Raw genomic sequence first — 13,134 nt, forward strand, 5'->3', positions numbered from 1 at the left:
GGCGACCCCATGTGTGCAGAGTAGAACTGCTCCATAGGATTTTCAAGGCTGTGATCTTTTGGAAGCAGGTTGCCAGGCCTTTCTTCCAAGGCACATCTGGGTGGATTCAAACCGCCAATCTTTCTGCCAGTAGTCCAGAGCTTAAATGTTTGTGCCACCTAGGGACTTATTTTTAATATTTTTAGATACCTTTTTTTTTTCACTGTGATATACCTATTTGTTACCTAGGCCTCAAAATGTTTGCCATGTCAACAATCTTCACATGTACATTGAACATGTGTTTTGGGGACACAATTCACCCCATAATAGGAGGGGAGAGGAGACTTTCGGAGATGCCCGGAAGGGTAGCTCTGACCTGCCCACCCACCCCCCAGCACCACGCCAGCCTGGTCATGAAGCAGGACCCCTACAAAGTGACCACATTCGAGAAGCGCCAAGCACTGGCCATGCAGTGGCTGTGGAAGGACCCGGGCATCCGCACCTGCTATGAGCGGCGGCATGAGTTCCACCTGCTGGACTCAGCCATGTAGTGAGTCTGGGCTCCACGGGGGACGGGCCAGGAGGGCGACGGGGAGGGAGCACTGGGCATGGCCAGAAGGAGAAGTTGCCAACCCCGCCCCAGGGGACCACTCCCCATGGCTGGGGAAGGATGTTGGACACAGACAGCGGGGTGATCTGCTCCAGGCTGATATTGCTCCTGGGGCTACACTGCTCCTGGGGTAACCCTGGTCTTGCGGCGATGCTGTTCTTGGGGTAACCCTGTTGTTGGGGTGATGCTCCTCCTGGGGTGATATCACCTCTGGGGTGATGTTGCTCCTGAGGTACACTGTTCCTGGGCGACCCTGTTCTGGGGTAACACTGTTTTGGGGAACCCTGTTCTGGGGTAACACTGTTCTGGGGAACCCTGTTCTGGGGTAACACTGTTCTGGGGAACCCTGTTCTGGGGTAACACTGTTCTGAGGTGACGCTGTCCCTGTGGCTCCTGGAGCGCTGCTGTTCTTGGGGTGACATTGGATCGTTTGGGGTGCTTCGCTGCCTGGGACCATTCCTGGTCTCTCCCTGTTCTTGGTGCTGAGCTGCTGTGGGGCTGCAGCTCTACTGGAGTGACACCGCTTCCTGGTGACATGCTCTAGACATCTCGCTGTTCCTGGGGCCACGCTGCTCCAGGAAAAACTGCTTCTCAGTGATGCTCCCACAGCTTCAGGGGGTGCTCCTGGTCACCTACAGAACCCAGAGCGGGGGGCTCTCTTCCCCTGGGAGCATCCTCTCTGGGCCCTGGGTGGGGGTCTGAGAAGCAACAGGAGGCCACAAGCCAGGCCTCAGGGCTCCTTGCTCCACAGCTACCTGTCCCACCTGGAACGCATCACTGAGGAGGGCTACATCCCCACGGCACAGGATGTGCTCCGCAGCCGCATGCCCACCACTGGCATCAATGAATACTGCTTCTCTGTGCAGAAAACCAACCTACGGTGAGCACTCAGCCAGGCCCACCTATAAGAGGGGCAAGGGAGGTAGGGCTCTGAGGGATGAATAAGAGTTCCACAGTCTTAGCCCTCAAGGAGCTGTCAGGCTAGAGGAGGCAAAACTACATAGACACCTCCATCCCCATGGTTAGGACTGGGACAGAGGGATAAACAAGGTGTAGGGGAGCTCCAGGAGATGGGGCATGTGTATTGGGGCATTGAAGGGTGAGTAAGGAGTTCCCTAGTCGTGACCCTCTAGGGTCTGCTTGTAGGTTGATGACAGGTTGCTAAGGAGGGATGTGAGGCAATGCATGGAGACAGGGATTGTGTTCAGTCCCCCAGTACTTTGTCCCTCTTTCCAAACACTTCCTCCAGTGGAAGGAGAGTCCACAAGTTAGAGCCAAGTTTGGTTCTCTTGTTTCTCTAGTGATCAGCTCAAGGTCAGAGTGGGAGCTGGTGAATGTGGGTGGGTGGGCAGAAGGATGGAAGGATGAATGGATGGATAGATGGGTGGATGAATGAGTGGGTGTATGGGTAGATGGGTGGGTGGGTGAATGAGTGGATGGATAGATGGGTGGGTGAGTGGATGGGTGGATGGATGGATGGTAGATGGATGGGTGGATGAGTGGATAGATGGATGAATGGATGGATGGAAGGAAGGAAGGATGGGTGAATAGATGGATGGGTGGTGGGTGGATGGATGGGTGGATAGATGGATGAATGGATAGATGGAAGGCAAGATGGATAGACGAATAGATGGGTGGGTGAGTGGGTGGATAGGTGGATGGATGGACGGATGGAAGAGTGGGTGGGTGGGTGGATGGATGGATGAATGAATGGATGGGTGGGCAGATGGATGGATGGATGAATGGATAGAACAGTTAGGAGATGGGGGATGTTCACAGGGAAGTTGGGCTGAGGGGTTATTTGTAGGTTGGGGAGAGCGTTGAATATGTTTTGGGGCTGAGTCTAATGACTAGAGTGACATCTCAGAGGAAACTGAGCCTTGGAGGGGAGGTAACTGGCCCAAAGTCCTTTGACCATCAAGTAGCTGACCTCAGCTTCAAAACCTACCCAATCTCCACCCCTGTACTCCCTCAACCCCCTTGGGATATGGGGTTCCAGGGAGTCTGAAGACAAGTGAGAGCACTTGGTCTTGGGAACCAGGATGCTCAGGCCTGGACAGAGCCCAGCCACTGGATCCCTGGCCTTGGTTTCCCCTCCTGTAAAATGGGCAAGTCCCTTCTTGCTCTGAGGTTTCTGGTCTCCTCCCAAGCCTCAGTTCTGGCATTTCCCGTCAGGCCGCCTGAGTAACGGTCGCATCCCTGGGGGAAATGACGTAGCCTGCTATCAGTGACCCACATTTCTTAGAAGAGGGAACAGGAAGGGAGGAGGGCTCAGGCTTTTGTTGCGGCGTGTGGGGGCGGAGGCTGAGCCCTGCCCTGGGCCACACACAGAGTGGAGGATGTCTGCTGTCAGAATAGCCTTCGCTGCCACCTGTGCCCCTGAGTGGAGACTCTCATACCAGTTTTACTGAGGGGTAAACTGAGCTCTGCAGAGGCGAGGCCATCTTTCCTGAGTCACACCAGAGAGACACCAGCTCTGTCTGACTGGTGCCCTCTACTGGGGGGCGAGGAGAAAGCAGGCAGCTCAGGGTTGGGGAAGTTTAGGCAAAGTCTCCTCTCTCCTCCCTGATGAGCCCCGGTTTCCTCATCTGTAAAATGGGGATGACGTTTACACCTGCCTTATGGGTGTGCCCGGCTGCAATCCACAGGATATATGTGAAGAGTCCCATGGTCTTGCTGTTGTTATCGTTGGTGTTGGGGTGCCTGGGCCTGACTAGGGTCTGGGGTGCTGATTCAACCCTGGAGCTGAAACGGGGTGTCCTGTAGGATCGTGGACGTCGGGGGCCAGAAGTCGGAGCGCAAGAAGTGGATCCACTGCTTTGAGAACGTGATTGCACTCATCTACCTGGCCTCGCTGAGCGAGTACGACCAGTGCCTGGAGGAGAACAACCAGGAGGTTAGGGGTCTCCCCCTGCGGCCCTGGGACCCTGCTCTGAGCCGGAAGCCCCAAGACGCAGACCCACAGCAGTTACAGAGGGGAGCCGAAGTACACATACAGACACACGTGTGTGCACACACACACACTCAGCTAACACCCCAGACACACACTCAACCAGGTATCTCAGACACAGACACACGCACATGAGCACACACACACGCACACTCAACCAGATACACACATGACCGGACACGTGCACACACGCTCAACCGACACCCGCAACACACACACACACGCACAAACACAGGCAACTAGATATCCCAGACACACACTCACACACCCACACACACCAACCGGGCATGTGGAAATTCCTGCCCACCAGGGGCTCAAGCTCAGAGGGGCTCCTCCCAAGAAACCCTCGAACAGTTAGAACAGTTACACCTGTTCACAGGCACAGCCTCGGGGGAGTCACAGACACGGATCCACAGTCACGTGCACCCACGCAGGAACACCCAAGCCCAGGGACACGGGCCTGCAAACACACTTGCAAATATACATGCACAGCCCCTCACAGCCCTCAGGGCCCCTCACGGCCCTCACGGCCCTCAGGGCCCCTCACGGCCCTCACGGCCCTCACGGCCCTCACGGCCCTCAGGGCCCCTCACGGCCCTCACGGCCCTCACGGCCCTCAGGGCCCCTCACGGCCCTCACGGCCCCTCACGGCCCTCAGGGCCCCTCACGGCCCTCACGGCCCCTCACGGCCCTCACGGCCCCTCACGGCCCCTCACGGCCCTCAGGGCCCCTCACGGCCCTCACAGCCCTCACAGCCCTCAGGGCCCCTCACGGCCCTCACGGCCCTCACAGCCCTCAGGACCCCTCACGGCCCTCACGGCCCTCAGGGCCCCTCATGGCCCTCACGGCCCTCAGGGCCCCTCACAGCCCTCACGGCCCCTCACAGCCCTCAGGGCTCCTCACGGCCCTCACGGCCCCTCACGGCCCCTCACAGCCCTCAGAGCCCTCACAGCCCTCAGGGCCCCTCACGGCCCTCACAGCCCTCACAGCCCTCAGGGCCCCTCATGGCCCTCACGGCCCTCAGGGCCCCTCACAGCCCTCACGGCCCCTCACGGCCCTCACGGCCCCTCACGGCCCTCAGGGCCCCTCACGGCCCTCACGGCCCCTCACAGCCCTCAGAGCCCTCACAGCCCTCAGGACCCCTCACGGCCCCTCACAGCCCTCACAGCCCTCAGGGCCCCTCACAGCCCTCACGGCCTCTCACAGGCCCTCACGGCCCTCAGGGCCCCTCACGGCCCCTCACAGCCCTCAGGGCCCCTCACAGCCCTCACGGCCCCTCACGGCCCTCACGGCCCTCACGGCCCCTCACGGCCCTCACAGCCCTCACAGCCCTCAGGGCCCCTCACGGCCCTCACGGCCCTCACAGCCCTCAGGACCCCTCACGGCCCTCACGGCCCTCAGGGCCCCTCATGGCCCTCACGGCCCTCAGGGCCCCTCACAGCCCTCACGGCCCCTCACAGCCCTCAGGGCTCCTCACGGCCCTCACGGCCCCTCACGGCCCCTCACAGCCCTCAGAGCCCTCACAGCCCTCAGGGCCCCTCACGGCCCTCACGGCCCTCACAGCCCTCAGGACCCCTCACGGCCCTCACGGCCCTCAGGGCCCCTCATGGCCCTCACGGCCCTCAGGGCCCCTCACAGCCCTCACGGCCCCTCACAGCCCTCAGGGCTCCTCACGGCCCTCACGGCCCCTCACGGCCCCTCACAGCCCTCAGAGCCCTCACAGCCCTCAGGGCCCCTCACGGCCCTCACAGCCCTCACAGCCCTCAGGGCCCCTCATGGCCCTCACGGCCCTCAGGGCCCCTCACAGCCCTCACGGCCCCTCACGGCCCTCACGGCCCTCACAGCCCTCAGGACCCCTCACGGCCCTCACGGCCCTCAGGGCCCCTCATGGCCCTCACGGCCCTCAGGGCCCCTCACAGCCCTCACGGCCCCTCACAGCCCTCAGGGCTCCTCACGGCCCTCACGGCCCCTCACGGCCCCTCACAGCCCTCAGAGCCCTCACAGCCCTCAGGGCCCCTCACGGCCCTCACAGCCCTCACAGCCCTCAGGGCCCCTCATGGCCCTCACGGCCCTCAGGGCCCCTCACAGCCCTCACGGCCCCTCACGGCCCTCACGGCCCCTCACAGCCCTCAGGGCCCCTCACGGCCCTCACGGCCCCTCACAGCCCTCAGAGCCCTCACAGCCCTCAGGACCCCTCACGGCCCCTCACAGCCCTCACAGCCCTCAGGGCCCCTCACAGCCCTCAGGGCCCCTCACGGCCCCTCAGGGCCCCTCACGGCCCCTCACAGCCTCTCACGGCCCCTCACAGCCCTCAGGGCCCCTCACGGCCCCTCACAGCCCTCACAACCCTCACGGCCCCTCACGGCCCCTCACAGCCCTCAGGGCCCCTCACAGCCCTCACGGCCTCTCACAGGCCCTCACGGCCCTCAGGGCCCCTCACGGCCCTCACGGCCCTCAGGGCCCCTCACGGCCCTCACGGCCCTCAGGGCCCCTCACGGCCCTCACGGCCCTCAGGGCCCCTCACGGCCCCTCACGGCCCTCACAACCCTCACGGCCCCTCACGGCCCCTCACAGCCCTCACAGCCCTCAGGGCCCCTCACAGCCCTCACGGCCCCTCACAGCCCTCACGGCCCCTCACAGCCCTCATGGCCCCTCACGGCCCCTCACAGCCCTCACAGCCCTCAGGGCCCCTCACGGCCCTCACAGCCCTCACGGCCCTCACAGCCCTCATGGCCCCTCACAGCCCTCACGGCCCCTCACGGCCCCTCACAGCCCTCACAGCCCTCAGGGCCCCTCACGGCCCTCACGTCCCTCACAGCCCTCACGGCCCCTCACAGCCCTCACGGCCCCTCACAACCCTCACGACCCCTCACGGCCCCTCACAGCCCTCACAGCCCTCACAGCCCTCAGGGCCCCTCACGGCCCTCACGGCCCTCACAGCCCTCACGGCCCTCACAGCCCTCATGGCCCCTCACAGCCCTCACGGCCCCTCACGGCCCCTCACAGCCCTCACAGCCCTCAGGGCCCCTCACGGCCCTCACGGCCCCTCACAGCCCTCACGGCCCCTCACAACCCTCACGACCCCTCACGGCCCCTCACAGCCCTCACAGCCCTCAGGGCCCCTCACAGCCCTCACGGCCCCTCACAGCCCTCACGGCCCCTCACAGCCTCGCGCAGGAAGACTGGACACTTTCTACAGTCACATTGTTGCCTTGACTCAGAAAGGCTGGAGGTGGCTCTTCTGTAGGTGTGAACCTCTCTCCTTTCCTCCTAATTAACACCCAAATGTGCAAGTCAGAAAAGTGATTATCTAAGGGATGTGTACCTTCAGGGGTTAAAGTTTCACACGGTTTGGGGCTCTGAGGTTCAAATATGAGAATTTCAGCTTTCAGAGGGAATCAGGTCGAATGAATTCTGGGTCATTCTGACACGCCTCTTCCTAGAATTGAGCCACGTATCCAAGACCACATCTTACTTATACGTGACAGAAATACATACAGCCAGAAGATTGTGGCCAAAACCAGACACGGGGGCCATCCCCAGCTACGCAGACAAAGACATTCCCGGGCACTCAGATCCACTCAGACGGTCATCACACATGGATGTGCAGCCTCACGGGGTGCACAGGCAAAGATGCGACCAGATATACAACACACAGCTGGGTCCAGAGAGAAAGCCACAGACAGTGCACATTCAGGAAGGACACTCAGACCCCCAACCACAGACCCAGCTCAGCGACCACACGTGTCCAGGCCCAGCGGGCACACAAGCTGAGGGTGGGCACAAAGCCATGTCAGGCAGCTGGCCACACAGAAACATGGGCACACCCCCTCAGGCCCAGCAGGGCAGGAAGGGACACATGTCCACGTGGGCGAGGGTTCCCTGTAAAGACGGAGCTAGCTGACTGGAGCACTAACCTGTCTGTGTCTCCAACCCAGAACCGCATGAAGGAGAGCCTGGCCTTGTTCGGCACCATTCTGGAACTGCCCTGGTTCAAAAGCACATCTGTCATCCTCTTCCTCAACAAGACTGACATCCTTGAGGAGAAGATCCCCACCTCCCACCTGGCCACCTACTTCCCCAGTTTCCAGGGTAAGTGGTTCTAGGGCTTTCTACAAGTGTCACCTCCCAAAAGAAGCTCCCAAGAGAAAAACCACTCTGGGTCCTACCCCAGCCCGGAGTCGCTGGGGCTTCAAACAGGACTTCTGATCAGACAGACCTGAGTGCCAGGCCCAACTCCTTCCCCTTCCCAACCTCCCTGGGCCTCAGTTTTCCCACCTGTAAAATGGGGATAAAAGAGAAGAAGTCCTCTTAGGTTATCCAATCTAGACTAAAGTGAAGAATTATAAAATATGTATATATTGCTGTTGCGTGCAATTGAGTCAATTACGACTCAGAGCAACACTATGAAACCTTTGAGAGCTAGAACTCGACAGGACCGCCTTGTTTTTCCAGGTCTCACAAGTTTTCTGTCTTTCACAGGGTGCAATCTTACCACTTCTCTGTCTCTGTCAGTGGAAAATATTTGAGTTTTCCTTCTCTGACAGGCTTCTGCCTTACACAGGTTCCAGCTTTCACAGGTTTTACTGTGTGTGTGTGTGTGTGTGTGTATACATATACATGTTGGAGCCCTGGTGGCACGGTGGCTAAGCATTAAGCTGCTAACTAAAAGGTTGGCAGTTTGAATCCACCCGCTGCTCCTTGGAAACCCTATGGGGCAGGTTTACTCTGTCTGATAGGGTTGCTATGGGTTGGAATCAACTGACAGCAACGGGTTAACGTTTTGTTTAATTGTGTGTTAATCAAGACAAGCACAACTGGCATAAACAGGTTTGGGATCAAATCTTCAGTTCGACCAGAAGGGCAAAGGCCCCAGGCCAACTGGGGAGAAACACAGTAAACTCTGGGTTGTCGTTGGGTGCCATCTAGTCTATTCTGACTCATAGAGACTCCATGTGACAGGGTAGAACTGCCCCATAGGGTTTCCTAGGCTGTAATCTTTACTGGAGAAGATTGCCTGGTCTTTTTCCCATGGAACTGCTGGGTGGATTTGAACCACCAACCTTTCAGTTAGCAGCTGAATGTTTAACTGTTGTGGCACCAGGGCTCCTAAAGTGTTGGGTACCATTTAGTATATTTTACAGAGGGGATGTAGGGTTTTGGTTAATCCAGGGATGTGGGTAGGAAAGGTATGTATTAGCTAGCACCTTCCCCAGAGAGCCACTCTGAGGATACAGAGAGGTGATAGAAGGATCCTAGTTACCCCTTACTGAGGTAACGAGCTTGGTGGCTTAAACTAAATAAACAAACAAAAAAAACAAATCCGTTGCCTTCAAGTTGATTCCAACTCATAGCACCCCATGTGTGTCAGAGTAGGGTTTTCTCCGTCAGGTTTTCTTGGCTGCCACCTTTAGAGAAGCGAATTGCCAGGCCTTTCTTCCATAGTGCCGCTAAGTGGGTTTGAACTGCCAACCTTTCAGTTACTAGTCGAGCACAAACCATTTGTACCACCCACGTGTCTTGTCTTAGTGGCTTACCCATTGCCTATTGCCCTGGAGTCTATTCCAACTCATAGCGACCCTATAGGGCAGAGTAGAACTGCCCCACAGGGTTTCCAACAAGCGCCTGGTGGATTTGAACTGCCAGCCTTTTGGTTAGCAGCTGAATTCTTAACCACTACACCACCAGGGTTTCAGCCACGCACTCACGATTTTGTGGGTTAGCCATCCGGGAGGAGTTCTGCTGGGTGAATTCGCCTCTGAGGTATCCACACAGAATGAGCGGGGTTGGCTAGGATTGGAGATATCTTTCCAAGACAGCTTTTTTTCCTATGTGTCTGGTGCCTTGGTGTTCCTTGGCGTGTCTCTCTCTTCCTCTCTTTGTCTCATTCTCCCCATTTGGTGTCTCAAATCCAGGGCCTCTTCATGTAAGTTGGGCTTCCTCACAGCGTGGCAGCCTCAGGGTAGTCGGTACATGGCAGCTGGCTCCCCCTAGAGCTAACAGGGACTCATTAGCCCTCATTCAAACACTATGCAGTAGGACTTATTCTTCTCAGCATCATATAGATGGGGAAACTGAGCAGAGAGCCATTCAATCACTTGCCAAAAGTTGTACAGCCAGTAAGTGGTAGAGGTATGATTTGAACCCAGGGTGTCTGAATCTGGAGCCTTCCGCCCTTAGCCACTATTCTATCCTGCCTTCTGAAATAATGATGATCACACAAGATCACAAAGGCTTCTGACAACTGAACACAAAGTCCTCTACATGATAGCGTTGTGTCTTCACAACAAGCCTATGGGGCTCACGACTGTTACAATCGTCATTTTACAAACGAGGAAACTGAGCCTCAGAGAGGTTAACACGGATTATATGAGGTAACTCAGGAAGGAGCCCTGGTGATACAAGGGTTAAGTGCTCACTTGCTAACCGAAAGGTTAGTGGTTTGAGCCCACCAGTGGCTCAGTGGGAGAAAGACCTCGTGATCTGCTCTGATAAAGATTGTTGTTGAGGTTGTTGTTGTTGTTGGGTGCTGGTGAGTCAGTTGACTCATAGAGACCCTCTGTATAACAGCACAGAACACTGCCCGGTCCTGCGCCATCCCCACAATCGTTGCTATGCTTGTGCCCATTGTTGCAGCCGCTGTGTCAATCCATCCCATTGAGGGTCTTCCTCTTTTTCACTGACCCTCTACTTTAACAAGCATGACGTCCTTCTTCAGGGACTGATCCCTGTTAATAACATGTCCAAAGTATGTGAGATGAGGTCTCGTCAGCCTTGCTTCTAAGGAGCATTCTGGTTGTACTTCCTCCAGGACGGACTTGTTTGTTCTTCTGGCAGTCCGTGGGATATTCAATATTCTAAGCCAACACCGTAACTCCAAGGCGTCAACTCTTCTTCGGTCTTCCCTATTCGTTGTCCAGCTTTCGCATGTATATGATGCGATTGAAAATACCATGGCTTGGGTCAGGCGCGCCTTAGTCCTCAAGGTGACATTTTCACTTTTTAACAGTTTAAAGAAGTCTTTTGCAGCAGATTTGCCCAACGCAATATGTCATTTGATTTCTTGACTGCTATTTCCGTGGGCATTGATTGTGGATCCAAGTAAAATGAAATTCTTCACAACTTCGATCTTTTCTCCTTTTTTATGATGTTGCTTATTGGCCCAGATGTGAGGATTTTTGTTTTCTTTAGGCTGAGGTGTAATCCATACACAAGGCTGTGGTCTTTGATTGTCATCAATAAGTGCTTCAAGTCCTCTTCACTTTCGGCAACCAAGGTTGTGTCACCTGGATAACGCAGGTTGTTAACAACTCTTCCTCTAATCCTGATGTCACATTCTTCTTCACACAGTCCAGCTTCTCAGATTATTTCCTCAGCAGACAGACCGAATAAGTATGGTGAAAGAATACAACCCTGACGCACACTGTTCCTGACTTTAAACCATGCAGTATCCCCTTGTTCTCTTCGAATGACTGCCTCTTGATCTATGTACAGGTTCTTCATGAGCACGATTAAGTGTTCTGGAATTCCTATTCTTCACAATGTTATCCATAATTTGTTATGATCCACACAGTCAAATGCCTTTGCATAGTCAATAAAACACAGGTAAACATCCTGCTGGTATTCTCTGCTTTCAGCCAGGATCCATCTGACATCAGCAACGATATCCCTGGTTCCACGTCCTCTTCTGAATCCAACTTGCAGTTCCCTGTCAATGTACTGCTGCAACTGTTTTTTAATTATCTTCAGCCAAATTTTACTTGTGTGTGATATTAATGATATTATTCAATAATTTCTGCATTCGGTTGGATCCCCTTTCTTTGGCATAGGAATTCACATGGATCACTTCCAGTAGGTTGACCAGGTGGCTGTCTTCCAAATTTCTTGGTGTAGACAAGTGAGCGTTTCCAGCATTGCATTCATTTGTTGGAACATCTCAATTGGTATTTCGTCAGGTCCTGGAGCCTTCAATGCAGCTTGGACTTTTTCCTTCGATACCATCAGTTCTTAATCATATTCTACCTCCTGAAATGGTTGGACATCAAACAATTCTTGTCAGCTCAGTGACTCTGTGTATTCCTTCAGTCTTCTCTTGATGCTTCCTTCATCATTCAATATTTTGCCCATAGAATTCTCTGATATTGCAACTCAAGGCTTGAATTTTTTTCTTCAGTTCTTTCAGCTTGAGAAATGTGGAGCACGTTCTTCTCCTTTCATTTTCTAACTCCAGGTCTTTGCACATCTCATTGTAATATTTTACTTTGGCTTCTCAAGCTCCCCTTTGAAATCTTGCGTTCAGCTCTTTTACTTCACCATGTCTGCCATTCGCTTTAGCTACTCTATATTCAAGAGCAAGTTTCAGAGTCTCTTCTGACGTCCAGTTTGGTCTTTTCTTTCTTTCCTGTCATTTTAAAAACCTTTTGCTTTCTTCATTTATGATGTTTTTGATGTCATCTCAAAAACTCATCTGGTCTTTGGTCATTAGTGTTCAATGCCTCAAATCTATTCTTGAGATGGTCTCTAAGTTCAGGTGACATATACTCAAAGTCGTACTTTGGCTTTCGTGGACTTGTTCTAATTTTCTTCAGCTTCAACTTGAACTTGCATATGAGTAATTGATGGTCTGTTCCTCGGTTGGCTCTTGACCTTGTTCTGACTGATAATATTAAGCTTCTTCTTCATAGTTTGTCACAGATGTAGTCAATTTGACTCCTGTGTATTCCATCTGGTAAGGTCCACACGTATAATCGCCGTTTATGTTGTAGAAAAAAGGTGTTTGCAATGAAGAAGTCATTGATCTTGCAAAATTCTATCATGCAATCTCCAGGGTCATTTCTCTCACGAAGGCCTTGTTTTCCAACTATTGATCTTTCTCCTTTGTTTCCAACTTTCTCATTCCAGTCACCAGTAATTATTAACGCACCTTGATTGCATGTTTAATTAATTTCAGACTGCAGAAGTTGGTAAAGATGTTCAGTTTCTTCATCTTTGACCTTAGTGGTTGGTGCATAAATTTGAGTAATAATTGTGTTAATTGGTCTTCCTTGTGGGCGTATGGATATTATCCTGTCACTGACAGCTTTATACTTCAGGAGAGATCTTAAAATGTTCTTTTGATGATGAATGCGACACCATTTCTCTTCAAGTTGTCGTTCCCAGCATAGTAAACTGTCCGATTCAAATTGGCCAATATCAGTCCATTTCAGCTCACTAACGCCTAGGATATTGATGTTATACGTTCCATTTCATTCCTGATGACTTCCAATTTTCCCAGATTCATACTTCGTACAGTCCCTTTTCTGATCATTAATGGATGTTTGGCAGCTGTTTCTTCTCATTTTGAGTCATGCCACATCAGCAAAGGAAGGTCCCAAAAGTTTGACTCTATCCACATCTTTAAGGTCAACTCTTCTTTGAGGAGGCAGCTCCTCCCTAATCCTATTTTGAGTGCCTTCCAACCTGAGGGGCTCATCTTCCAGCACTAAAGCAGACAATGTTCTATTGTTATTCATAAGGTCTTCACTGGTCAGGTTTTTTCAGCAGTAGACTGCCGGGTCCTTCTTCCTAGTCTGTCTTAGTCTGGAAACTCTACTGA

General features: G+C 54.1%; 1 protein-coding gene across 3 annotated transcripts in view; it reads left to right on the forward strand.

The window, feature by feature from the left end:
- LOC100669150 (guanine nucleotide-binding protein subunit alpha-15) overlaps positions 1-13,134 on the forward strand; it is a 46,924-nt gene that overhangs the window by 14,614 nt on the left and 19,176 nt on the right. For 2 of the 3 annotated variants that reach the window (XM_064280249.1, XM_064280250.1), the window contains exons 3-6: positions 375-529; positions 1,341-1,469; positions 3,356-3,485; positions 7,478-7,631. In XM_064280249.1, coding sequence (XP_064136319.1) covers positions 375-529; positions 1,341-1,469; positions 3,356-3,485; positions 7,478-7,631 — 568 coding nt within the window. Of the gene's footprint in view, positions 1-374; positions 530-1,340; positions 1,470-3,355; positions 3,486-7,477; positions 7,632-13,134 lie in introns of those variants that run through there. The other variant, XM_023540936.2, reaches the window with a different exon arrangement.

The sequence above is a fragment of the Loxodonta africana genome, chromosome 3, assembly GCF_030014295.1.
Source record: "Loxodonta africana isolate mLoxAfr1 chromosome 3, mLoxAfr1.hap2, whole genome shotgun sequence".
NCBI lineage: Eukaryota > Metazoa > Chordata > Mammalia > Proboscidea > Elephantidae > Loxodonta > Loxodonta africana.